General features: G+C 51.8%; 2 protein-coding genes across 2 annotated transcripts in view; one reads left to right on the top strand and one right to left on the bottom strand.

The window, feature by feature from the left end:
- UNC79 (unc-79 homolog, NALCN channel complex subunit) overlaps positions 1 to 15,055 on the top strand; it is a 229,275-nt gene extending 214,220 nt beyond the window's left edge. Inside the window, exons 49-52 of the mRNA XM_054692786.1 lie at positions 108 to 305; positions 1,994 to 2,071; positions 12,395 to 12,436; positions 13,907 to 15,055. Of these exons, the coding sequence (XP_054548761.1) occupies positions 108 to 305; positions 1,994 to 2,071; positions 12,395 to 12,436; positions 13,907 to 14,107 (519 nt within the window). The 3' untranslated portion in view covers positions 14,108 to 15,055. The remainder of the gene's footprint in view (positions 1 to 107; positions 306 to 1,993; positions 2,072 to 12,394; positions 12,437 to 13,906) is intronic.
- A 10,528-nt stretch (positions 15,056 to 25,583) lies between these two features.
- Positions 25,584 to 27,796, bottom strand: part of PRIMA1 (proline rich membrane anchor 1) — a 42,883-nt gene continuing 40,670 nt past the window's right edge. The window contains exon 4 of the mRNA XM_037504004.2: positions 25,584 to 25,897. Within this exon, the coding sequence (XP_037359901.1) occupies positions 25,795 to 25,897 (103 nt within the window). The 3' untranslated portion in view covers positions 25,584 to 25,794. The remainder of the gene's footprint in view (positions 25,898 to 27,796) is intronic.

The following is a 27,796-nucleotide window of genomic DNA, read 5'->3' as shown; positions in this document are numbered from 1 at the left end:
TCAGCAAGGCAGATGTGCTGCGATGGGGCTGCCAGGAAGGCTGAAACCGTGCGGGGCACCCTCTCCACCAGAAGGTCACGAATGGCTCCTGTTCTCTTCCCCCACAGACCTCTGTGCTGCACATGTGCTCCCTCTTCCACGCCTTTATCTTCGCTCAGCTCTGGACGGTGTACTGCGAACAAAGCGCCGTCACCACGAATGTCCAGAGTCAGAACGAATTCAGCTTCACGGCGATACTGACGGCGCTGGAGTTCTGGAGCAGGGTGACGCCCAGCATCCTGCAGCTGATGGCCCACAACAAAGTGGTGAGTGCCCCCTGAGGCTCCCCTCTGGGGCACAGCCCCCAAATGTATGAAACATCCCCAGTCCTTTCACACTCTCTGGCCTTTTTTTTTTTTTTTTTAAAGATCTCAGTTGTGATTTTATATAAACGGATGGGTGAATTTTTATGTTGTGAACGGGATGCTCTACTTGCATAAGAACTTCAGTAGAAAACAAAACAAGTAAATTTAGGAAAAACAAGTTTTGTTTTCCCTGGCTGGTGCCAAAGGAAACTGATATGAAATACCTACCTTTAAGGGTTGGTTTGTACCAGAGGGTCAGAAGGTTAGGCAGGAGATTCATATTTGTTTTGGATTTCAAGGCAGTTTGGAACAACCCAAGCCAAGTAGGTCACCTTGTTGTAATGTCCAAGAGCAGCCCGGCCACATGTGTCCATGTCCCTCGGGGTCGCAGCCCTGAAAGGAGCCCCCTGAAGCCTGAGCTCCCTAATGTTCAGATCCAGTTCCATTTTAATATGGATGGTTCGCCAAGAGGGCGGCTGCTCTGAACCTCACAGGAAAACATCTGTGGTGTGCTTCGCATGCATCAGTCACTGAGTCCTCATGGAGTCAGCGTGGAAGGGGTGAAGTTCTTGGGTTCAGTCTGCTGCTTTGAGGAGCGGTCTCAGCTGGCAGAGCAGCAGCCTGCATCTTAGTTATGGAGCTTCATCATTTGAAACCTTGTCTGCGAGGACAAGGAACCTGAGGGGACCTAGAAGAACATAATGATGATTCTGGTGTGCACAGAAACTCAACACCACATTGTTAGCAAGGGGCATTCCAGAAATGAGATTTTGGATTGAATGTTAGTCGAAGAAATATATCCTGTGAACTCTCATTGGAGAGAGTGGTAAAAGAGAGATGTTTTAGTTCTGTTTAAAGGACATTTATGTGAACATTTCAGGTTGCACAATAAAGTTCTGACTGTTGTGATAACTACATGTATCAGATCATAGAGTCTGGGGTTGAAGAACTTGGAGATGAAGCATCCTACCCTGTTAACTGTGCGCCTTGAGGCTGGGAGCTTCAGCGTAAACTCGAGACTCAAAGTCTTCTTCTGTTGTCATTAGGTTTGTGATACCACCAGTACCTCTCCTTGACACTGAATGTTAGAAATGATTTTTTTTGCAAATGAATTCAAACTACTTTTATGCTGAAATTTTTGTTGAACTATATATAAGCCAGTCTGGTAAAAATCCTCCTGGAGTGTTTAAAATCCAGCATTAAGAGTGTCTGAACTGTGTATGAGCATGGTCTCCTGGTTCCATTAAGAATAAGGCCTCCACACCAGTTGTGTGCTCCAGATGAAGACACTGTGGAGAAAAGGCCCTAAGCACAGGAGTTCTGTAGCTGGAAATGAAGGAAGCAGAAACCACTCTGCGTGAGTCAAAGAACAGTGACGATTAGTGGAAACACCCTAATTCCATTGGCAGTCCCGAGTTAGGTGAGGAAGGCTGCCAATTGCAAAACAGGAGAGCGTCTAAATTCTGTTTCTGGTTGACGTTTTAGAGGTGAAGAGCGCCACTCTTTGTGGTCCCCTGTGGTCATTCTGCAGAAAGACCTCATGGGCGGGGCAGGGGTCCTGTGGCTGCAGACCAACTTGCAATCACTGGGCGTTGCTCGTGATTCCTTATCATTGGGAGTGGAACTGATTTTCGTGTTTGTTGTTTCAGATGGTAGAAATGGTGTGTCTCCATGTGATTAGCTTAATGGAGGCATTGCAAGAGTGCAACTCAACAATTTTTGTCAAGGTAGGAAAATCTTATAATTTTTATAGACTTTCTTGCTATTAAAAAATGTAGATTCATTTGAATGTACTTCCTGAAGAGGAAAATGAAATGAATTTAATTTTAATGTTCAGAATCGGGGCTGAGGATTTGGGTTCTTATAATAATACTTCACCAAATGTCATTTTGCTCTTGCTCTGCTCCGTGGACCAACCCTTCTGGTTTAATAAATACATTGGATCATGATTAGTTATATCGTATGTAATTAAAATATTATGGGGGAACACTGATCTGAAAATGACCTTGAGGAGATATAAATTGGTTGTACCTTACCTTGCAAAAGATATACAGAGAACTAAGGAAAATGGCCTGTAACAGTGTGACTCGGTAGCTGGTACTTTTCTCTAAGATAAGTTAATTCTGCTTCTAATAAAACTCTTCTAAGTCACTGGACAGTGTATGAAAGTAAGTAATGCACCTGTCTTCTGTCCAGGGACATCAAAAGTAAGAGTAAAGAGAACTTGTTTTCCCTCAATTGTCATTTTATTTCCACTCTTTTTCCTTCTTTCCCTTTATCCCACCTCTTTGTCTCACCAATTCTTTGGTCTTCCTCTCTTGTACCAATTTCTTCTGTATCTTTCACTTTCGTATTACATCATCTTGGCCACCTCTTTCTCCACCCCATTAACCTCTTTGCCACCACAGACTGCATCAGCTTAGAACCTTATAACTTGCTGTTTCACTCTTCATTTGATTCTATTCTTCCCTAAAGGACACTTGTCACGTTAACTCAACACAATGCTGAAGAAGAGCAGCCCATTTGCAGGGAAATTAGATGCTGATAGAAGACCGCAGGGTAGTTGGTTCACATGGGATAGACACACCTTATCTGGCCCCATAGTCATTAGCAAAAGTCAGAGAGAAACTATATGACTGACGCTTGTGATAACACTGGATTTTATTTTTTATAGCCTTATTGAAGTGTGATTTATGTACAGTAAACTCTACATATTTATAATGTACAATTTGAAAAGTCTTAATATATCACACTGTGAAAGCATGATAATCAAGATAATGAACATGTTCCTCATTCCCCTGAAGTTTTCCTAGAGTTCTTTATAGTTTCTTCATCACGTCCTGTACCCTGCCTCCCCTCCCCCAGGCAATTACTAATCTGCTTTCTGTCATTATATGTTAGTTTGCATTTTCTAAAATTTTGTATAAAATGCCTTTTTTTCATTCAGAATAATTACACTGAGACTAATCCATGTGGTTGCTTATATCAGTAGATCACTTCTTTTTATTTCTGAGCACAGCCTGTTGTATGGATGTACACATTTCATTTATCCATTCGTTGGTTGATGGCATCTGGACTTTTCCAGTTTGGGACAATTACAAATGAAGCTGCTGTGAATATCCATCTACAAGTCTTTGTGTAGACACATGTTTTCATGTATAGTGGATAAACACCTAGAAGTGGAACAGCTAGGCTGGAACCCAAAACCACTGTTTCTCCAAAGTTCGCCTTGTTGGATTCGCACGAGCAGTGTATGAACATGTCAGTTCTTCTCTGACTTTGTCAACAGATCGAGTAGTTGGTCTTTAATTTTAGTCCTTCCGAGAGTTGTATGCTGGTATCTCATCAAGGTCTTTATATTTTTTTTTCTTTCATCATGGTTTTTAATTGCATTTCCTTGTTGAAGAATGATGTTAAAGATCTTTTCATGCACTTATTTGCTGTTCAACATCTGCTCGGTGAAGTATCTATTAAAATGTTCCACCTATTTTCAATATGAGTTTTCCACCCTTCTTATTGAATTCTGAGATGTAAGTCCGTTATCACATTTGTGATTTGCAAAGATTTTCTCTGTGGTTTGCCTTTTAATTGTATTAATGGTAGTTCTTAATTTTGAACAGGTACCCCTTATTTTTTCTTTTATGGATCATGCTTTTGATGTATTTTTAAAAATCTTAACCCAGAGTTTCCTTCTGGGTGTTATTTATATTTTCTTCTTTTTTATATCCACAATCCATTTTGAGTTAAGTTTTGTATGTGTGTGAGTATATGGATTAAGGTACTTATGCATAAAGATAACTATTGTGGGATCATTTCTTTTAAATTTCTTTTGTACTTTTGTCAAAATCAATTGACCATGTATGTGTGGTTCTGTTTCTGGATACTTGATTTTATTCCATTGATCCCACTGTCTATCTTTCTAGATTCTGTAGCTTTATAATATTCCTTGAAATCAATTAGTGTGTGTCCTCTATATTTCCTCATTGTTTTTTAAAAATTGTTTTGTCTATTCTAAGTCCATTTGCATTTCTAGAAAGTATTTAAAATAACTTGTCAATTTCTAAAAAAAATTTGCTGGGAATTAGATGGTAATTGCATTGAATCTATGGGTCACTTAGGGGAGATTTGAGATCTTAACAATATTGAATCTTCCAATCCACAAACATTCTCCATTTGTTTATCTCTTCTTTAACTTTTCCTAGAGTTATTTTGTAGTTTTCCATAGATAGCATATTTTTACCACATTTATCTCTGAGTATATAATAATTTTATGGGATTTATTTATTTATTTATTGCTTTTCGATTTCTGATGACTCTTTGCTAGTATTTAGAAATATAACTGATTTTCACTTTGATCCTTTTTTTGCCCTGCGCCCTATTAAATTCATTTAATAGTTGTAGTAGCTTTTAACAGGTTTCTTCAGGCTTTTTGTGGGTTTCTATAGGCATTTCTGTCATGTGCAAATAAAGGTATTTTTTTATTTTTTCCTTTCCAAACTTTATCTCTTCTTTTTCTTGTCTCATCCTCTAGCTAGATCATCCAGTACAAGTTAGACAGAAGAAGTGATAGAGGGGAACTTTGTCTCATTCCTGGTCATTGGAAAAAAGTATTCATTCTTTCATCATTAGATATAAATATTGGGTGTTAGTTTTTCATGAATACCCTTTGTCAGATTAAATAAAGTTCTCTTCTGTTCCTGGTCTGTTAAGAACTTTTGTCAGGAATAGGTATAGAATTTGTCAAATACTTTCTCTGCATTTAATGTTGTGGTCATATGACTTTTTTTTTTTTTTTACTTTTAGCAATGTGAATTTCATGATTTGATTTTTGAATGTTAAACCAATCTTGTATTCCCAGGGCAAACCACATTTGGTCATTATGATTATCCTTTTTATATCTTGCTAAATTCTGTTTGCTAACAAACAATTTTTTGCATTCATGTTCACTGAACCATAGTAACTGTTTTTGGTCTTGGTATCAAGGTAACAGTGGCCTCATAAAATGAGTTACAGAGTATTCCAACCTTTTCTGTTTTCTGAAAAAGTTTGTGTAGATTTGGTGTTATTTCTCTCTTAAATATTTGGTGAAACTAACCAGTGAAATCACCTGTGCTTAGAATTTTCTTTTCAGGAGGGGTTTAAACTGCAGATTCAATCTCTTTAATAGATAGAGGGGCTTTCAGGATACCTGTTTATTCTTAGTGTAAGTATGTAAGTACTCTGTAAGTACGTGTCTTTCAAAGAGCTTATCCATTTCATCAAAATAGTCACCTTTTTTTTTTGCATGAAATTGTTCATACTGTTTTTTTTTTTAAAGATAGAGTGATTTTATTTTTTTTATTTTATTTTATTTTTTAAAGATTTATTTATTTATTTATACAAGCACTGGGTACAGTCAGAAGCGCGGGAGGGTGAGAGAATTCACCAGAGCCAGAGCAGGCAGAAGGACCGAAGTGCATTGCTGAGGGGAGCAGCGGGCGGCAGGAGAGGTCTGCGCACCATGCGGGACCCTCCTCTGGTGGCCTGGGACCAGCCGGGGATTGAACTGGCGCTGCAGAGGCTGCGGTCAGCTTCGCAACCCAGCACTCAATGGCTGCGCCACCAGGGAGGCCCCATACTGTTCTCTTATCACACTTTTAATATCTGTAGAATCAGTAGTTATGCCACCTTTTAATTCCTGATATTGATAATCTGTGACTTCTCTATAAATCTGGATCTCTGATAAATCTGGATAGAGGTTTATCAATTTAAGTAAGCTTGTGATTAACAACAACCACCACCATCTTTTGGTTGGTTTTTATTCTTTTTTTCTATTGTTTTTGTGTTGTATTGATTTCTGTTCTATATTTTTTTCTTTCTTATGATTATTTTAGATTTAATTTGCTCTTCTCTTTCTAGGAGAAGAGTGGCATTCGCTGATTTGAGACTTTTTTCCTTATCTACTACAAGTGGCTAGTGCTATAAATTTCTCTTTTAAGCACTAGCTCAGTTGCATCCCACATTTTAGTAAATTGTGTTGTCATTTGAATTCAGTTAAAAATACTTTTGAACTTTCAGTATGTTTTCTTTTTTTTTTATTTAAAGTATTTTGATTATTTAATGAAACATTATTTAGTTACCAAGCATTTGGGGATTTTCTAGAGATACTCTGTTATGGGTTTTTAATTTAATTCCATTGTTGCCAGAGAATATACTTTGTATAAATTGACTCATTTTAAATGTTTTGAGGCTTGGTGATTTTGTTTTATTTTTTTGCCCAGAATTCTATCTATATTGGCAAATGCTCTGTAAGCTCTAGAAAAGAATGTGTCTTCTGCTGTGGGTATAGTTTCCTTTTTAGTTGGTTTAAATGTACTGATGAAGCTTTGTTATTCGGTACACCAATGTTTAGGGTTATTTTACCTGCTTTAAGAATTGAGATGAGTTGAAATTATGAAACGGCTCTCTTCATCCTCAGTAGTATTCTTTGCTCTAAAAGCTACTTTGGTATTAATAAAGGCAGTCCAGCTTTCCTTTCAGTAGTGTTAGAATGGCATACTTTTTCCATCCCTTAATTTTAACCTATTTGTGTCTTTATTCATAAAGTGTATTTCTTTAGGCAGCATGTAATTGGGTGTTGCTTTTTAATTTTTTAAAATCAAATGTTACAATTCTTTGGTTTTAAAGTCATTTTCGTTTGATGTGTTTTGTGGTAGTGTTGGTTTAAATCAAGCATTTTGCTCTTTGTTTTCTGTATTTCATATCTCTTCTTTGTGCTTTACTTCCTCCTTTCCTGCCTACTTTGGATTAATTGCATTTTTAATCATTAAATTGTTGATATCATTTTCTCTTCTATCTGGTTTCTTAAGCTAAAAGCTGTCGTCATTAATTTGAGAACTTTCTTTTTAGTCAACAGTGTTTAATGTTCTAAATTTCCTCCCAAGTACTGCTTTAACAATTTCTGTGAATTTTGATATCTTCTCATTTCAGTTCAGTTGAAAATACTTTCTAATTTCCCTTTTGACTTTTTCTTTTACCCATGGATTATTTAGAAGTATGTTTTTTCAGCTATCTTATTAGTTATATATACTTTAGTAGTTGTTCTGGTGGTTGATTTAGAGTTTGTACCATATATTTTTAACTCATCATTGTCTACCTTTTGAGTAATGTTACACAACTTCATGTAGGAGTAGAGAATGCATGCTAGTATTCTCTCCCTTCCCATCACCTAACTTTGTATTATTGACAATACATTTTACTTGTACATGTGTTATACGTCAAACCACACATTTTTATTATTTTTGCTTTAGTCAATTACCTCTTAAATGAATTTTTTAAATTTTAAATATTTTTTCTACTTGCTCTTGTTTCCAAATTTGTATTTGCCTTATTCTGTATTTTACGCTTGTTTTTGTAGCTATGAACGTCATTCTTCCTTCTGCCCAGAGGATTTCCTTTTCTATTCTTGGGTAGGTCTGCTGGTGATAAAATTCCTTCTGCTTTTGTATACCTGAGAAAGTTTTACTCTACTTTTGATTTTGAAAGGTTTGGTCTAGTTATTTAATTTTAGGTTCAAAGTTTTTATTTTTAGTAGTTTAGAGATGTTGCTCCTTCACTTTCTTCTGACAAAAATCTGTGTTGTCCTTATCTTTTTTTTTCTGTATGATGTCTTTTTTTTCTCTGACTGCTTTTAAGATTTTCACTTTACCATTGTTGTCAAGCAATTTGATGATGCTCTTCCTTGGTGTAGCTTGTGTTGAGTTCATTGAGCTTCTTTGGTCTTTGAATTTACAATTCTCATTTTATTTGGAGAAGTATCAGCTATTGTTTCTTCAAATAGTTTCTTTTATGCCTCTTTCAACACACTCAATATCTCTTCTACCTTCTTGATCATATTGAATGTAGTTCAAATACCTTTTAATGGCCCTTATCTATTAATTCTTTTATCTGTGTCATTAGATCTTTTTGGGTCATATTGGGTCTTTTTCAAATGCTTGATTTTTTCTTCTCACATTTTCTACTTATTTGCATGCTTCATAGTTTTTTATTGGATTCTTTTTTTTTTTTTTTTTTTTTTAAAGATTTATTTATTTATTTATACAAGCACTGGGTACAGTCAGAAGCGCGGGAGGGTGAGAGAATTCACCAGAGCCAGAGCGGGGAGCAGAGCAGGCAGAAGGACTGAGGTACACTGCTGAGGGGAGCAGCGGGCGGCAGGAGAGGTCTGCGCGCCATGTGGGATCCTCCTCCAGTGGCCGGGGAGCAGCCGGGGATCGAACCGGCGCCGCAGAGGCTGCGGGCAGCTTCGCAACCCAGCGCTCAACCACTGCGCCACCGGGGAGGCCCTTTATTGGATTCTTGACATTTTGATTTTGACTTTCTTGGGTGCTGGATATTTTTTTTATTCCTCTAAATATTCTTGATTTGAATTCTGTGACATAATTAAATGATTTGCAACAGTTTTATCCTTTTGAATGTGCTTTTAAGCTTTTTTAAGTGGAATTGGAGCAGCATTTTGTCTAGGAGTAATTTCTTTCACTACTAAGGTAATGTTCTTCTGAGTCCTTGACTTGATTTTCCTACACTAGTGGAAACTAATTGTGCCGGCCCTGTGTCATCGCTACGGGTTTTCCCCTCTAATATTTTTGGGCTGTTTTTCCATTACCTTGGATCGTTTTTTCACATGTGAGCATTGGTCAGTACTCAGCTGGTGACTCGGGTACCATTTACAAATTTACAGATCCTCTCTCTCTCACTGACCCCCCCACCCTGTGCCGCCACCCTGCCTCCCCCGAGCACGCTGTTTTCCTCATGCCCTTTCTCTCTCTCTCTCTCTGACTTATAAACTCTAGCCATCTTAACCTCTCTGGACTCAGGCGCCATTTCCTTGTCTCAGGCTCTACCTGGTTTCCTCCTTCTGAGGTGCGCTCTATGCTAATTGTGGGCTCACCTTGTTTGTTTTGTCTCCCTAGTGACCACTGTCCAGCTCTTGCTGGTGCTCAGTTTCTGAAAACCATTGTTTCGTAAACTTCATTTGAAATTTTACTTGTTCCAGGCAGGAGCTCAAATCTGGTCTTTGTTACTCTATCTTTGCCGAAAGAAAGTTTCATCACCAATTTTCATTTTGAAAGCTGGAAAACATGGAATGAAGTGAATACAGTCCAACAAACAGGACGTCTTTAGTTTATTCTGTAGTATAAAGCAAGATAAGAGAAAAAGTATTACATTTATTGTGATGAAAAACAGTTTTTTGAAATGTCCTTCAGTTTTCTGGATATTGTTTCTGGCAGGGAAAAAAACCCAACCAACCTTATTATAACATTACAGAGCCCAAAGTAAATTATATATAATTCTTAATGGCAGCTTTTCTAGGAGCCACTAGCAGAAGGGAACTGAAATGAATGTTAACAATAAGTCAATTTAGCAGTCCTGAAATAGGATGGCTGGATTATATAATGCTATCGATCATAATGAGATTTCCCCTGCAGCCTTCAGTCATACGTTTGTGAGCCACAAACCTGAAGGTCCCTCGCAGGAATATTTAAGAATCCAATGGTCGCATATTGTATTACATACATAGGAAATAACCCTTCTTACTCTAACCCTACAGTTCCCCTTGATTCCCTCCTGTAGGCCTTAGCCCCAGAAACAGCGCTGAGAAGTGTGTACCAACAGTCCCAGTACCCTCCAATCCCCACCCTCCCTCGTCCCTTGCAAATCTTAGCAGGAGGTTAGTTTGAGTATTTCCCAAATAGCAAGCAGCATATGGCCCTGCTACCATATTTAATACATCAAAAGTCAACAAAAGTCTGTGGACACTGGGACCCTCAGGGCCTGCTCTTTGCTGTACAGACACCAAGGAGCAGGAGGCAGTTTCCCTGGTTCGCTTTCCCGTTCTGTGAAGGCTTTGCAATCCACCGTCTTGTTGGGAGGGTTGGTAGCAGGAAAGGCAGGAAGAGGGTGTTATTTTCTGAATTACATTTACATTTACAATTCCATTTTCTGATACAAACCATCATCTCTTTCTAAACACAGTATTTTTGTTACAGAGAGAATATAGCTGGCTGCAGTATAAACACTGTGTTAGGAATAAACATCAGTGGAAATCAGATTGGCAAATTGTATATATCACAGAATGTTAAAGGCAGATTTAGCCTTGAGAACAAAAACAGAGAAATGTAATTTACCACTTCAGCAAATTTATTTATTTGTAATGTTTTGATGAATTAAGTGGGACCGGCAGCCCTTGGCTGTGACTCGTGAGCAGAGATGTTTACCCTGCATCCCGGCCGGTCTCTGGCCCTCTTTGCTCATGGCTCCACTGTCCTCCAGTTCGCTCAGGCTGGAGACTTAGCATCGTCTTTGACCTTTTCCTCACTCCAAAAGCTCGCTAAGCGAGTTAGTCCTCAGACGCGCACACACCGTCCCTGCAGGCAGCCTCCTCGCGCCTGAAGCTGTCTGGTCTCCCCTGGATTACCGAGGCGGCCTTTGCAGAGCCCTGCTTCCTTTCTCCATGTGCCCCCTCACCCGCGTCTGCAGACTGCTGCTGCTGCAGTCTTCGGGGATGCGGTTCGACTTGTGATTAGGGCCCCCCCTTCAGAAGTTGTGTCGGATTTGGAGTAGAATCCAAGTCTCCTAACCTGGCACGCCCCGTCAGCTCTGCGTGGGCGATGGGAGGCTTTTCTAGAAGAGTTTGTCATGACCTTCTCCTGAGAGCCTCGCCCCTCGGCATCACCCACTCCCCTCCCGCCCCCTCCCCTGGCCTCTGCGTCCTGGCGTGCCCTCGTGCTGGTGTGCTGGGCTGCTGTAACAGGTGCACAGACTGGGGCTTCCCCACCAGAAACCAACTTTCTCACAGCTCTGGAGGCCAGAAGTCCTAGACCAAGTCTGCAGAGTCTCCCTCTGAGAGCTGGGAGGGACGGTGTGTCCCCTCACCCCTAGTGAGGCCCGCTCCCTCCCCTGGCATCCGGAGGGCTTTTGGCTTGCACCTCTCTGCCCTCCTCTTCACATCGTCGCTGTGTGTGCATCTCTGTCCAAATAGCCCCTTTTAATAAGAACCCCAGCCCCGTTGGATCAGGGGGCGCTGTCTCCAGAATGACCTTGTCTTAACTGGTTACATCTGCAGTGACCCCATTTCCAGAGAAGGTCCCATTCTGAAGACAGTGTGGGTGAAGGCTACAACGGCTGCTCCAGGGGGACACGAGTCAGTGCACAGCAGCCCTGCTCTGGCTGGAAGGTGCATGGGATGAAATGAGGGGGTGCACCTTAGCACATCCACGGTCCCCGGGGTACTGGATAGAACAAACGAGGATTCCCAGACTAAATAGGCCAGAGCCCACCTCCCTGGCTAAAATCCTGCCAAAGTAGCGTTCTCAGGCACACACATCGGGACACCTTGGCCCTGACTTATGCACTTACGAGGCCACTTATGTCCTGAGCAGCCCAAGTGCAGCCGACAGGCCAGCGCAGGGAGAGGAGATCGGCGCTGGGGTGGAGGCCCAGGCCCGAGCAGTCCGACTCCTTGACAGCCTCTCTGTCTGGGCGCCGGGGAGCCGCCAGGCCTGCAAGGACCTCGGGCTCAGCCCCTGGCTCCGCTCACCTTCGGCTCACAGCCTGGCAACCTGAGGGCTTGGCTTTTTCAACCGCTGAAGCATGTCTGCTTCCCAGCAACAGTTTCCTAACAACTGTGGGCAACAGAGCTGCCCTTTCACTTGGAGACTCAGTTCTAAAGATCCTGCGGAGGGAATTCTATTTCAAGAAAGTAAGGATTTAATGAAATAAATACGCATTTAATTTCCCGTGCTGGGTAGCTTTCAAGAGACAATCAGTCATTTACTCTAAAGTGTGTATTGCAGGCACTCAAGGGGCGCCTATTAACCTCCAAATGCCACCAGCTCAGCAGGGTTTGGCCTCAGAAAGACGTTTTCCTGATAACTGGTAACTCGCAGCGGGGGCCCAGGTCCTTGCTCGACGTGAAAGGGATGCAGTGTGTCCTGCTCCCCTCGCCGTGGCGGGGGCTGCGGCGCCACCCAAGCGCAGCAATAACGAGGCTTCTGTGTTTCTCCACACAGCTGATACCTATGTGGTTGCCAATGATTCAGTCAAATATCAAGGTAAGTCGCCTGGATGCTCCTGGAAGCTGGAAGCTTCGCTTCCTCTAGAGACGGTCCTAACGTTCACAGACTCATGATTCCCACTGCTCTGGGGGCCAAGAATGCAGGCGACGCCTCCTGCTCACGGTTGATGAGGAGGAGGATGAAGGTGAAGGGTGGGGGGGTCCCAGAGTCCGGGTGAGGCTTAGTCACTGACTAGAGCACTAGGCTGCCCTACCTCCAGAGGAGAGCCTGGGATCCGGCCCCACACGTGTTGGTGCCCCTTTCTGGCCACTAAAATTGACTTTTTGTAATGGGAAGAATTCTGTCATGGAAGGATAGATTGGGTGAGTGAGAGAATTGAGCCAGAGGGGCCTACACGTGAGGCTCGTAGGCCCGGAGGGAAGATGACTTGGACAGGGCCCCACAGCCAGAAAGGGGAGAAGGTTCTGAGCGAATGTATTTCCCACTCCCAGCCCTTACCTTGAGTGATGCTTGTCTCTATAGGGACAAACCTAGTCCAGGCCCAATAAATATAGGTATTGGGGCCTGACATTAGACGGGAAAGCGAGCCAAGGCCCCGGCAGCACTGGGCTCTGCTGCACCAGGAGCTCTGTGGCAGGGGGCTAAGCCTTCTTGCTGGATTTCTTCTCAGAATTGGGAAGGGGTGCTAGGGAGGAAGGGGGCGACTCCATGCCCATCATCAGGACAGAAGTGCAGCCGTCAGCAGTGCCCACAGTCGGTACTGTTTGTGTTGCGGGCGGGTCATCAGCGCGCTGCGAGCCTCGTCCTGAGCTGGTCGTGCTTGGACGCGGGTGCTTGTGCTTCCGCCCTGCACCCTGTGAATGGGGTGGGAGGCCACTGGACACTGCTCACGGTGCTGAGAGGAGGCAGCAGAACTTGTGGAGAAGCGAGGACAAAGAAGAGCTTCCAACCAGCTTTTCTGTGCATTCACAGAGATTATAATCGTGATTAAAATGCCATGAGCGCTCTCTATGTGCCAGGTTCTGTTCCAAACCCTCTATCGACTCATTCATCCTTACAAAACCTCCATGAGATGAGGCTGCTGTCTCTAATTTGCCCATGAGAAAATCCAAACATACACCAAAAAGGGTTGTTCCCAAAGTCGTCCCCCGGGGAGCTGGGGTTTGAGCCCGGGAGCACCGGCGCTGGGCTCCCACGTGAGCAGCTCTGGGGGCCCGTTCACGGCAGCTGTGCCCTGGCCCATTGGCTCCAAGTTCCTGCTGCCCGGAATGGATCAAAGCGGGAATGGCTTTACTTAGATGAATTTGGGGTGCTCGACTCTGGGAAATGTGGCTCCCAGACATGTCCCCCACCCCTGCACGGCCGCCTTTGAGAGCTGGCCTCCTGCAGGCCGGAGGGGCCCTGGTGCCTTGTTAGGTCAGCCTTGTAAGTTCTGGGTGCCCCGGGGTTGACCTGGAGCATAAGGAGGAAAGAAGCTCGACTAAACTTCTTGCCCTGTCTTCACAGCACTTATCTGCCGGACTCCAGCTTCGCCTCCAGGCCATTCAGAACAACGTGAACCACCACAGCCTAAGGACGCTGCCGGGCTCGGCCCAGAGCAGTGCCAGCCTGGCTGCCCTCCGCAAGTGGCTGCAGTGCGCCCAGTTCAAAATGGCCCAGGTGGAGATCCAGTCCTCAGAAGCAGCCTCTCAATTTTATCCTCTATGAGCGGACTCCTCGGCTCTCAGTGTCAACACTCTGGTTTAGCAATAATGGGTTTAAAAACAAAACAATTCGATCCGAGCAGGTTGGGGAACATATTGGTACTGTACATTCTCTTTCTAGTTTAGTAAAAGACGTGCAAAGGCCGGAGAGGTCAAACACGAAGCTTTCTTGCTACACATTTCTGATGACTCCTTGGGCTATCTGATTAAGTGTTTCCTTACATTATTTTTTAAAAACCAAATCATTTTTCTTTAACTAACTTCTATTTTTTTTAAGAAAAAAAAATAGACTGGTGGGTACTCACAGAAAAGTTGTATAAGTCCCCCTGTTGCTATTTTTGATGATAGAGAATAAATAGGGTTTTTGAAACCTTTGTAGTGTTTTTTCTTAAAAATCCACTCTTGGCAATGCAATAATAAAAAAACACAACCCGTCACCAGAAGCCAGTGACACCTGACTGAAGCTTTTTGTCGTTACCTGGGGAAAGCGGCAGCTTGCAAGGACCATTACAAAGTGCACTTAGAAATTAGGTGGTTAAACTGTGCCAATCGTTTCTTTTGTTTTATAACATTTTCCAAGACTGTCCAGTAAGGTTTATTGTTTTTAAAACTAGTTTTTCAACTCATTAGTTCTAGGCTGTCCTTTCTTGTAAGCTTTATGATAATAACCACTTTAGTTTTGTGAACGACAGATTTTGTTGTTTGGTTAATAGTTGTATACAATTCAACTTAAAACTGTAGCTTGCATACTGGACCAGACGATGCCCCACGCTGGCACAGAGCACTGTACCCGGAGTTACGTTTCATAAGAGGAATTTTAATAGCGTAAGAGCACCGAGACCGATGAGCACTTCTGTTAGCATCCGACTGTGCATCCACACATGGCCCTTCTCTTCTCTCCCCCTGTGACGCACTGACCAACCGAAGACTTAAGATACATTTAAGCTGTATATTGACATGCTATTAAATGTATTTTTTATTATCTTTGTGAGCCTGGGGTTTTTTAAAATCAGTCTGTAGAGCTAGAGTTTAGTTCCTGACAACTATTTCTATTAGACTTTTAAAACGTATAACCTCCCTTGAAACTCCAGTAGAAGTTGGCAGAGGGAAAGCCTCTCTTGCAGGTCGTTTGGTGAGAGAAGGACTCAGTTCACTCGAAGTTGTTCCCTGGGAAGGGCTTTGAAGGCAGGAGGCAACTCTCTCTTTTTGATGTGACGGAGAGACTTCTCTTTTCTTCCCGGAGGTCAGCTACCTTGATGCTTCTCGGGGGAAACAAGTCCTCGGGTGTTCAAGTGTTTATACGAGCTTAGAAAGACAGGGTGGCAGGTCTTCGTTCTTCTGAGAATTTCCAGGGAGCCAGTAGGGCCCCACGTTAACAGACAGAAATGGGCGCCTCTGAAAGGCCTTTCCCAGCAGGTCTCCCCGCCGCGTCGGCTGTGCTTGGCTGTGCGCCTGAGCATTTTGTCCTGTGTGACCGTGCAAAGCGCACGTGTTCACCTCACTTGTGAGTCGCGACCGCCTTGCAGATGTTCTCTCTGTACCCAGGGGTTAGGCACGCAGTTCAGGGTTGTCGCTGTCTATTGAATGGAACGGATTCAATTAAGCAACAGGTCTTTCTTGAGCGACCCAATGGGCTCAGCCAGGGCTGGATTGTGACATTCTCTTTCTCTTCAGGGACTCCTAGGAGGGTTCCAGAAACGGGCGGAGGAGGCCCTGGCTGCTGCCCTGGTGAGGGATTAACTGACTTCCCCACTCAGGCACAGGCCTGGCTTGTCTCGGTCCACCCCGCCACTGGCAGCCAGGGTCCTGGTGGCTCTATCCTACCTGCTAGACAAGGCCCACAGGCACCCACAGCTGCTTCTCCAACCCATCTTCTTTGCCCAGGTCTTTGAATGGACTTCTGCCTCAATTTCTCTTTGCATTTGCATTCCGCAAGGGCAGGAAATGAGTCCTTAACTCAGTCCTCTTGACTCAGCCCCCATCGAATGCTTCCTGCTGTCTGGTTGTCTTTCTTTTGCTCCAGTCACAACCCAGGGTCTTGTTCTTACCCAGGCAAGCCTCCCTTCTCGCCCTGAGAACTGCAACCCATTTTCCCACCAACCTGACCTAAATATTACCCCTGCTGGGACCCTGCACAGCTCTGGCCCAGAGAGACCAGCAAGGGTCTCTGCAGACGGGAGCAGCCCTCCCCAGGCCCACTTCCCAGCCTCGTCTTCTGTGGCATCCTTACGCCAGCCTCTCAGCAAGTCAGGTTCAGGCATTTAGGGGAGAAGAGGAAGGAAGAGGGACAGATGGAAGTTTAGCTGGATTGGTCCTAGCGAGGTCAGGGGTCAGCAAGCTACAGCCCCAGGTCACCGCCACCCCTGGCCTGTTTCCGTAAAGCTTTACTAAGACACAGCCATGCCGGCTGTTTGCATACCAACTCTGGCTGCTCTCACGCTACACCGGCGGAGTTCAAGAGCTGTGACAGAGATAGTATGGCCCTGCAAGCCTGGAATTTTGCCATCATTCTTTTCCAGAAAAAAAGGCCTGACCCCTGGCCTAGGTGAGGGCCACTGAGGCGCGCTGAGCTGAACGCTGGCTGGCTCTATTTTCCCTACCACCTCAGGGGTTTTGAAGTTTTATCATTAGTGTTTCCTCGTCAGTAAAAATGGGGACAACACCACATTCTACCTCAAAGGGCTGTTGAGATGATAAAGAATTTGGGGAAGAGCTCAGAGGAATGCCTGGTATTTGGGGAACCTTCAGCCAGGGCTATCTTGTTTTATTTTCCTCCTCATGTGAAAGTCTAGAGAAGTAAACCACTTGCCCAAGGTCATACAGATGAAGAGGCAGAGCCAAAAACTGACCCCAGGTTGTCTGGCTCCTGCAGCTCACTCATCAGCCCCGGGCTGTGGCCCCAGAGGCGCAGGGCAGAGAGCCTGACAGATGTTACCACGTCAAGGTTTGCCAGCGCTAATCATTCCCTTGAAGAAGGGACCAGGAATACACTCAGTTTTCCTTCCCTCATGGAATCTGACTGGCTTCAGAGTGTGAACAGAACATTCTGAGATCCCCAAGGGTGGAATGGGCCCAAATAAACACACACGTAGATTCCGTGGTTGTTTACAGCGGATGTGCCTCTGACGCTGAGGGTGACCTTGGGCAAGTTACCAAACCTCTCTGGACCTGTTTTCCTAATCTGTAAAGTGGAGATGCCTATTGGTCTCCCTGGGGTGACGGGAAGCACAAACAGGTGGAGAACTGTGCTGGTGCTGGGAGACGGTGCTGGAACCTACGGACCTCCAGGAGGCCTGGGCCACCTTACGAAGACCACGCAAGGGGACAGCTCACAGGCGTGGGCTCGCTGGTTTTCCCTTCAGCCAGCTCTTCAGAAGTGGGACCTACGAGACCCTGGGAGCCGAAATGTCTTTCACCAAGGCTGTCCAGTCTTCATCGTGTGCCATCTCTGCAAGGTGTCAGCCTGCCTGACGGTGGGATGTCCTCAGCAAATCTCTTCCCTGAGAGGCTCGTGTGCGGTCGAGTGGCGGCAGCAATTTCATCTTCCTTTTCAAGCTACACCAGGCCGGATAAGGTTGGATTGGATTGGAGATGGTTTGTCCACCAAGACTCTTTCAGGAGCTGGATTGAAAGGCCTCTGGAATTAATTGGACAATGCAGATCATTTCATATACCTCGTTACTAGAAGTAATTTGTAAATATGTGTATCGGGCAAATTGGATGTTTTGACAATGACAGTTTTAAGGAGATGGAAGGGAGGGGGTGAACTCAGCGGAAAAGCACCGAACTGTGTCCCTCTGAAAGTTGGAGCCTTTGGGAGGTGGCTAAGTGTTAAGAGGAAGCGCTGGGCAGCCCCTTCACTGACAAGAGCAGTGAGCTGTGAGCCTCTCCTGAGGGGGATTGAGAGAAATCACGAGACACCGTTACCGAGCGCCTGCTAGGTCCTGAGCACTTCCCAGGCGTTATCCTCACTCCTCTCGGCCCTCTCCTCCCTAACGAGAGGCGGGTGAGGTAACAGGCCCAGATGAGGTAAGAGGCCCAGGTGAGGCAACAGGCCCAGCCATCCAGTGACGCATCTGAGGTCTGGCAGAGCAGAGCGTGAGGCCCAACAGGCATCTGACTCCAAGTCAGAGCTTCACTTGGTAAATATTCATTTCTCTTCCCTTTATTTTTTTTGCTTCTGAGCTCTTTTGGCTAACATGTGCCAGGAGCAGAGGGATAGAGAAATCCGAGGGCTTTTATCAAGGTAGCGCGGTCCTGTTGGTGTCCCCGAGTGTGGATCATCCGGAACAGACAGTGTCAATGCATCTGACAAAGGCGTTTTCCCTTTTGCTTTGGGAATTCACTTATTTGGGGGGAAAAGTAGCTCACAAATTAAATTTCATTTAGTTTCCCAATTAATATAATAGTTGTATGGAGAAGAATAAAATTTTATGAATTAAAGGTTGTGATGATGAACTCTGTTAGATGGGCCCTAGGCCGAGTCTTTCAGCCCTGACTAGTGACCAGGGCTCCCACGGAGGCGGGTCCCGGCCCAGGCAGGTGATGGCACTTGACCCTCACACCACCATGCGGGGCTGGCGCCTGGAATCAACCACGTAATGCAGATGAGGAAACGGAGCACCAATTACTTGCAAGAGTCACTAAAGGCAGAGCAGAATTTGAATCCACATGCGTCTGCCTCCGAAGCCCTGGCTCTTTCTATTACAAGGCTCTGGTGGTTCAGTCATAGATAATGCCCTTTGCCGCTCACCTGCCCGGCAACACAAGCTAGAGCTATGTCGACCGAAGCCGCCACCGGCAGCCTGCTGGCTGAACGTGGCTCACAGCAGAGTTTGTTTGATGAACTTGAACTTCTAACTTCTGCTTTTGGTTCGGACACGCTCGGTGGAGAGAGCCTGTACCGTTCTCACTGCAGGCCTCTGCCTCTCGAGCAGGAAGGCCCCCACAGCCTCCCGCAGAAATCCCGTTGCTTCTGGGTGGGTTTACAGGCCTGGCAACCTTCACTCAGTCACCTGCCCCCCTCGCCGGCCTGTGAGTTTGCCACCCTACTTCAGACTCCCCCTCTCATTTTGGGACCCAGAGGGCATGGGTTTGTGCCAGAGTCACTCAGCCAGACGGTGCAAAGCAGGATGTGGGGCCCTGCTCTCAGCCCCACAGTGGCCCTTTTCTACCTGCCACCGGTCCTGCCACCGGTCCTCCATCCCTGCCCTCATGGCCCCAGGGCCTGGCCCTCCACACCCCCAAGCATCCTATGGCACCTCACTTCAGCTCAGGTGGTCTCCCCAGCCCACCCGGTTTTTTCCAGTTCAGGGAAGCTGAGGTCAGGGGGTGGCGCGAGCTGAGCCCTGGCACCAGCTCTCCTGCAGGGTGCACAGGGCACCGGCGAAGGCTGGGATTTGTTGGCACAAAGAGCTGGCTTTTTAATTATGCAGTCCAGATAGGCCCCCACCGCAGGCCGGTGGCAAAGGGAACCTCCCGGGGCCGCCTGGCAGACGCCCTGATTTCCGCTCCTTCAAGTGGCCACTTGGAGAAGGAAAGAGCCAGCCAGCAATCAAGCGTGAAGGACAAAACACTCCAGGTGAGGACAATCACGCCGTCCCCTGGGAGTGTGGGGGGCGTGGGGGGGCCCCCACAGAGGGGGATCTGGCCAGTTCCAGACAACGGGGTGTCCAGAGCCTTCTTCATCCCTGAGCTGGGCTGGGGGAGGCAGGTGGTGGGACCCCACGCCCAGGTTGCGTACCCAGGTCAACCGGGGCCTCCCGCTGCCCTGCGCTGCGGCCAGGACAGGCCCCCCCTCGTGCAGAGCCTCGGTCTCACCCGCAGCAGAGTGGGGACGCGCACCCCTTGCTCCCGGCGTTTTTGTCAAGAGCCAGGGACGTGACGTCTGCCAGGTTCTCGGCACAGAGGGCTCAGGCAGGGGCACCACGCCCTTTCCCGGGCACGCACTTCTGGGGTGCTCTGCCCCGACCTTCCAGCGGCCGTTCCCCCCGCAGCCGGAGCGCCGCGACCGCCGGCCGTGTGCTGAGAGGCGATGCCGGCTTGCTGTGGGGGTCTGGCCGGGGCCCTCTGAGGGTGGCCTTCCCGTGCCCGGCTCCGTGGGCGACTCGAGGCCCCGGGAAGCCGCCGCCGCGGGCCGTGCTGTCGTCAGGGGGTGCACGCGGGGCTGTCCTGGGCGGCCAGGGTGGGCTCGTGCTTTGAAAGCAGCCAACGGGCCTGTTCTTTGTTCCTCTCCAGGAAACGGCTCAGAGTCTCGCTCGGACGGCGCGGGGCAGGAGGCGGCCCAGACGCGGGAAGCTGTGGGGAGCAGAGAGCCCGGCTCTTCGGCCCGCGGGATGTGGACGAAGGGCAAAGGGCGGCAGAGCAAAGGCAGGGCGCAGGGGAGAGATGGGGGGCCCATCCCCTGTGGGAGCGAGGTCGTGGCAGGGATGCCCGGATGGCAACGCCCCGGGGGCCCCGAACATGGAGGCGTGGAGGTGGCCCGGGGAAGAGTCTCAGCGCCGGGCAGCGTGGGGCGGCGGCTGTGAAAGGACCTGTGTGAAGCCAGGGCTGGGCCCGCGGCTGCTGTGGAGGCGGGGAGGGCCGGGCCCAGGGCAGGAGGGAGACGCGGCGTCAGGGATATTTGCATCTGGAGCTGCGGGCCATCTGGTCACCCTCAGAGGGTGTCCCTGCAGCAGCCTGCACAGTCTCCTGGCCGGGGAGCCGCCCCCCTGCTGGACCCGGCTGGCACCTTGTGGCCTGAGGCCCCAGCACCTGCCCTTGCAGCAAGAGGCTCCAAGACGGCGCCGGAGACACCAGCCGCCCTGAGCGATGGCCGGGGCCACCCGGAGGCCCCACGGCAGGTCAGGTTTCTCCACCACCCCTCGCGCCCCCCGGCGAAGTGGGGCCGCTGCAGAGCTGCGTGAAATAAAATGTCACAGTCTTCATGCTGCGGCCTGGTGTTCAGTTTGTAACGGCGACGTCTACAAATATTTCCCGTAACGGGCAGGTTTGGGGCCTGGCGTGTAGCGGGGACTTAGACCGGAGCCCAGGGCAGGCCCGTTCCCTCGCGCGCTGGAGTCTCGGGGGAGGGCAAAGGCCGTGGGCACACGCCCACCCATGGGCTTTGCCTGCAGTGACGAAAATGGCGCCCCCGGCGCCGGGCACAGGGCACGGGACCTCGGGTGCAGTCTCACCCCCGGCGCGCTCCTCACGCTGTGTTTTGAAGTTTGACATGAAAATGAAGTCGAGGTTTAAGTTTCATAGAGCACGTTCGGCCCTCTGGTCCCCGTCCCGCGTGCGCCTGTCCCAGGCGTGGGGCTCCCCTCGGGGCACACGGGGCGGGGGTGGAGCGGCTCCCACACGGGCTGGGCAGGGGTGGCCTCCCTCGCCCCACCGCGGCCCTGCTCCTTGGTCCCGGAGGGCCTTGGTGTGCCCCTCCTTGTGGGGGATCCTGGGCTGTGCGCAGGGATCTACCCAGGCAGGATGCCGTCCCCCACCCGCCCGCCGCACGGCTGCTCTTTCTCGGCTCGGCCTCGTGCCCCCAGGGTCCCCTTCCAAGCCAGCCTCAGCCTGTGTGCCAGCGAGTGGGGAAACGAGCATCGTTTCCAAAACCAGCGTGCAGAGGGGAGACTTAGAAGCAGGGCCCTGAGTTCCCAGTTGCTGCCGGGTCTAGCGGCGGAGAGAGCAGCACCCAGAGATGATCTCTGCCCGGGGAAGACTTCCTGGCGGCCTGGCTCAGCTGTGGGCCGAGCCAGAAGCGCGGCTGCCAGGGCACAGGGCAGGCAGGGTGCTGGCGTTTGCCGCGGCGAGGAGCGGAGGACGCCTCGGCCCGGCGAGCTGTTGGGAGGAGAAAGGTGGAGACCGGACCCCATCCTTTCGGGGTGCCCACCGTTCAAGGAACCTCTCTGTAGCCCCCGCTGGTCCTCGCTGAGGACAGGAAAGAACCCCCTCCCCCATCCCCAAGGGAGCTCTCTGGAAGAAACGCACGGACGGCAGCGCCTGGGACGGGAGCACCGGCCCGAGCTCAGGCCCCGTGTCATGGTGATGACAGGAGCACCGGCCGCGGCAGTGAGGGCAGGGGCACAGCGCCCCACAGGCCCTGGGGTGAGGAGAGCCCAGGTGAACTTGGAGGTGAGATCTGCCCCCGCCCTGCTCCGGAGAAGCTGCCCCCCATCCTGCCCCTGGACAGACGTCCTGGCTCGAAGCCCACGGCCAGGGCTGGCGACTGCTGGCCCCGCGTCCCGCGCCCTCGCCACACCCGAGATGCCACGCCCGGGTCTCAGGGGAGGACGAGGGAACTGAGAGCCGCCCGCTGCTTGCCCCCCCAGGCGCTAATCCCAGGCTCCCCGCAGCCCCCCCGGGGCACCTGCCCACCACGGTGCCCGGCCCGGGTGGCAGTGACGGGACCAGGGCAGGAGGCCGGCGGCCCGCGGGGCAGGCAGCTGGCGCAGGCACTGCTGTGGGCTGCGCTGGCGGCCAGAGCCGGGACAAGTGGCTCCGAGCCCCAGGGAGTCAAGGTGGAGGCGGGACGTGGCCGCGGGCCCGGGGAAGCTGTCCGCTCGGCTCGGCCCCTGATTCCTGCTCCCTGGGACTCCTGTGGGCACTGAGGTGAGGGGCCTGCCAGGTCCGTGCGCTCAGCCTCCTCCATGTAGCCCACATTTGGTCAAAACCTCCTGCCCCAGGGGAGCGGGGGATACGGTCACCCTCTCCCCAGTGAAGCCACAAATGCAGATGGGGTGTGGGAGGGGCACCCCCATGCTCTGGCCTGGGGTGTAATTCTACACAAAGCAGGCGGGGCACCTCGCCCAGCCCTGTCCTCCGCGCAGGGGCTCCCCTCCCCACGCCCTGCGGGCCCGGCCCCACCGCACACGACCACAGGCAGCATCTCGAGAAGCTGTTTTTATTGAAAATAAAAAAGGCGGGACGCTCGCTCCCCCGTCAGCAGCAGCCACCCCCGGCGCCGCCGGCCCTGCTTCTGGAGCCAAGGCTCCGCGCGAGATGGACCCAGTGGCTCCGTGGGGGACAGGAGGGAGCCCGCCGGTGCCCCGGGCCAGAACTCCCGGGCCAGGAGCCGCCCTCCGGGGCCGCGGGCCGGGCAGGAAGGCAGAGCTCGGGACACCCCTCCCCGCGCGCTGCCCCGCCCCGGGCTGCGGAGCCTCAGCGCAGATCCAGAGAGCACAGGGTTGTGAGTCCACGGCGAGCTCGTGAGACACACGCACCCACAGAGGGCGGTCATCTCACAGCTGCTGGGCTTTCCTCCAAAACCGGCCTCAGAAGCTTCTCGGGAACCCCTGAAACTCGGGGAGCGCGTCTCTGCCGCCCTAAGTTGGCTCAGCGTGGAGACAGTGGAAGGATCTATTTGAAATCCACAGAGAAGGAAGGAGAACTTCGCGCTCGACCTCGGCGCTCGGGCTGCTCCGAGAACTGGTGTCGGGGCGGCCGGTAACGGTCCCGAAAGCGAACGCGGCCGGCAGGCGCCAGGCCAGGGGCTCGGACGAGGCTTCTTGCCTCACGCGAAACATGGGGCGCGCCTCCCGCGCTGCCCCCGAGACGGGCCCTCCACCCTCAGCTTGGGGAGAGGGGCTGTTTCCACACGATTTCTTTTCAGGGGCTGGTTTCTTCCCGGGGCTGTCCGTGAGCATAAAGGGATTTTCACAAGCCACATTTCGGGAGATTTTTCCTGCCTGAGTCCCCAGGGAGGGGCTGGGGGCGGCCGGGGCATGCCGGGGGGCTGGAAGGTCAGGCTAACCGCAGACACAGGTCTCCCAGTTTAAGCCGAGGTCAGGGATGGGGGTTTGTGCAAATGTAGGCTTGGCCCGCCCCCCTGGAAGGGATCCCTCCCGGGTTGGCTGCCGCAGCACCCCACACCCTTGGAGCCAGGACCCCCCCCCTTTGATCACTTCTGAGCTCAGGGTGGCATGTGCCGGAGGCCGGGGTCCTGTCCTGGCGCTGCTCACGGTGCAGATAGGGGCTCAGCAGGAGGCTGCGGGAGGCCCAGCTCTGGCCTACACCCCCCCCTGCTGTCCCCCAGCTCTGCCCCTGGGGAGTGGGGGGGCCCAAGTCCAGAGCACCTTAAAGTGCTCAATGAGTTGAGGGCAAAATGGCAACAAGGAAGGCCACTGGTGGCACTGTGCCGGGCCGAGGGCCACAGGGAAAGCAAAACGCAAATCTGAACCCGACCCTCGTCCTCACGCGGAAGGAAACCTAAAGAAAACAGCGGGTTCCAGGAGGGTGTGCCCTGGCGCCCCTCGCCTCCACCCGCGGGCCCGGGGCAGGTCCGGGCTGGGGGCGCTGCCTTCTCCGTCCTGCTCGCCACGGACACGGGGACGCCAGGCTTCCTGGCAAGGGGTGCTCCAGGGTTCAGCCCAAAGTGGGACGGACTCTCGGGCCGTCAGGCCCCCGGGAAGTGAGCCTCTCCCCACGGTCCCTCGCGTTCCGGGGAGCACGCCTGGCTCCGCGGCCCCCTCCCAGAGCCGGGGGGCGCCCGTCCGCTGCGAGGGAGCGTGTGTGTGAGGTGAGGGGACCTCGGGCCAAGACGGTCCCGCAAAGAAGTGGGGCCAAGACTTGGGGCTAAGATGCCCAGAAACCACAGGCCTCCGCAGGCCACTGCTGGCCACAGGCCAAGAGGTGGCCCGGCGGCCCCTCTCCTGTCTCCTGACCCCCCCCATCCCGCCGGAGGGCTCAGTGCTTCAGAGCGTGAGGCCTTGGAGAGACACGTGCAGAGCGCCGCGGGGAGGACACACGCCCTGCCGGGGAGCAGGGAGGCTCGGGGCTCTCCGGAGAGGGTCCCAGCTCCCCGGCCAGGGCCCCAGAGGAGCGTCAGGGTGGGGAGGACCCAGCGCCAGGCCGGGGGCCCGGGTTGGCGTGCCCACAATGGATTTGGCACAAGGGGTGGCCCCTGCTGGACACAGGCAGGGCCAGGCTCGCGCAGATGCTCCTGGTCGCTGAGGACCGGCTGCGGGATGAGTCTGAGAAGAGGCGCGTGGCCTCTGTCCGCCGGGCCTTGGCCTCGGGCGCGTGAGTCATTCCACACAAAGGGGCCTCTCTGTCGGCTGGGCCAGGGCGGGACTTGCAGGCCGGCTCGCGGCCCTTGGCGGGGGCGAGTCAGGAGCCAGGGGCCGGGTGTGGTGGGGGCCGGAGGGAGAAGGCAGGCCCTGGGGCCCGAAGGCAGTCGCAGACGGCTGATGAGCAGATGTGTGGGGAGCACCTTTGAAAGGGGGTGTCTCATGGCTGTGCTGATGGCTTTTGTCGGGAGCAGCATGGACAGTGGAGAAGCAGGTGGATTTCCCGGGGACGAGAGGTTCTCTGCCAGGAGAGCAGGCCCCTGGGTCACCTTTCTATGGCTCAAGGGGGATGCCGCCCACCCGCAGGCTGATGCCCTGTCCTCCTCCAAGCCCGTGCTTTGGCAGCAGCTGGAATGTGGTCAGCAGGTCAGACACGAGTCCAGAGGCGGCTGCGGAGGGCCTGGGCGCCGGGGCTGCCCTGGGTACTGCAGGGGGTGGGCCCGGCTCCGCCTGGGGCTGGGCGGCCTCTGCCGGCGGGCTGCTGGGGCAGGGCTGGAAGGAGTGTGGTCTCTGCTTGGGGAGGCCCCAGGCCTGCAAGACAATGAGGTCCCGGCCAGCCTGGTGTCGACTCGTGTCCTCCTGCTTTCCCGTGTCCACTTGTGCCATCGAGGTGCCCCTCGGGTCGGCGGGCCCGGGGCCTGAGCGCTCACACCACAGCGTTGTTCACGTCCACCCCTTTGCTGCTCTGCGAGGAAGTCATGGGGTACTCAGCGCCCCCGGTGCCGTTCTCCTCCTTCCTCAGCGGTTTCCTGGGGGGGGAGGGCCGGGCAAGGCAAACACCCGTTAGTTACCAGTGGGGGGGGAGGCTGGGGGGGGGCGCCTGCCCTTCCTGCGAGCCCAGGAGGCTCTCCTGAGCCCGGAGCCTCGGGCCGGGAGTCTTAGTGGAGTCAAACCGAAGCCACGGATGGGCTTGGCCGGGGTGACCCCTGCGTCGTATGAGACAGGGCGAGGCTGAGCGTGAGGGGGGCGCTGGGGCTGAAGCGGCAGCACCAGGTACGCACAGAGACGGTCGTGGACAAACCGGAAGGTGTGGTCAGCCTAGGGGGACGTAGGGTCAGCCGGGTCGGTCTCTGTGGTGACGAGCAAACGGACACGGAGCAGGTATTTGGAGGTACCTGCGGTAGGAGCAGTGGGGTGAAGGGCTGGCGGTGAAGGTGACAGGGGTGGTGGGGCGGAAGGTGACGGTGGGGGGGCCAGCGATGGGGCGCTGAGCTGGTGGGAGTGGAAACGGGGGTGCAGGGACGGGTGGGGTGATCCTGGAGGTGGCAGCAGTGATGGTGATGCCGGAACGGAGGGTCCGCGTCATGGCGGTGGTGACGGCGGGGCGGAGGGGGGCGGTGAGGGTGGTGACGATGGTGACTCCGAGGGCAAGGCTGGGGGCCAGGGCTGACTGACGAAGGGGGTGGTGACGCTTGGGTGGAGGGTGACGGTGGTGTGGGTGGTGGAGGGCCCGGGGGGCGGTGAGCACCCCAACTAAATCAGCGCAGTGCGGCAGCCGACATGCACGTCCAGCCCCCCGGAGCTCACCCGGAGGCCGCGTCCCCCCCGACGCACCCAGGCCATGAGGCGAGCTGGCGCGGAGGCGGAGAAGGCTCTTGCGCGCCAGCTGAGGTGCTGAATTCCCGCTACTGTTTTCCCGGCCCGCATCGGACCCCTGCTCCTCGCTCTGGCCCGAGCGGCCACAGCCTCCTGATTCAGGCCGCACACTTTGTGCAGCTCCGTCCTATGCCGCGTGACCGCTGTGCCTTGGCTGGATCTGATGCCCGCGTGGCCGCAGCTCAGGGAGCTCAGGGACCTCCGTGTCCCCAGTAACAGGGAATTGAGTCTCAATTACTTTTGTTGTGTCATCTAAACTGAAAGCTTGTGGCCATCCCTGAGAGCCTGGAGAGTACTTCCGCCTTCTCAGGTGTCCCCGGGGCGCCCCCGGGCCCCGCGCGGGAGGGACTGGCCCTGGGCGGCCGGTCTGGCGCTTACGGGGTTCAGTGCACATGACTTAGTTTAGGGAGGGAGGGCCTGTGCGGTGGGGCCTGCTGGAGCCAACACCCCAAGATTGAATCTATGAACTGTTCCCCCTTCTTTTGCGGCAGAAGCAACTCACAAACATAGGACGAAGTCCCAGGCCACTCCCTCTGGGTGGACAGGCCCAGCCCCCACGGCTCCTTCTAGAAATGCCAGATGTAAACCAGCACTTCCTGTCTCGGGGCATCATCTCCGTGCAAAGCACAGTGGTCACAGGCCCCTCTCACGGCGGCCCCCGAAGAAGCTGGGCATGAAGTTAAGAGGTTCATTTCACGGGGAAACTGAGGCTAAGGGAGAGAGCGACTTGCCCAAGGATCCCAGCTTGCCAGCCTTACCACTTTCTAGCTGCGTGAGCTTGGGCAAGCCACTTACGATGTCAAGGCCTCAGTTTCCTGCTCTATAAAATGGGCACCATAACGGTGCCCATTCCATAGGCTTTTGGGAGGATTAAATATGTTAAGGCACGTCAAGCACTTAGAAGAGCACCTGGCGGACAGTGAGCGCCCGGAAGTGTTAGCTCTCGGAACTGCTGGGGGTCAGGGTCAGCGGGGAGCAGCCGCCCCCGTTCTGCAGACTTCCTACCTAACGTGCACCCCGTGGCGCTCCGGGGTCCCTAGAGAGGCAGGCTG

Source organism: Talpa occidentalis, unplaced genomic scaffold (genome assembly GCF_014898055.3).
Source record: "Talpa occidentalis isolate TD23 unplaced genomic scaffold, MPIMG_talOcc4v2.1 talOcc4.11, whole genome shotgun sequence".
NCBI lineage: Eukaryota > Metazoa > Chordata > Mammalia > Eulipotyphla > Talpidae > Talpa > Talpa occidentalis.
This window is presented reverse-complemented; position numbering and strand designations above follow the sequence as displayed.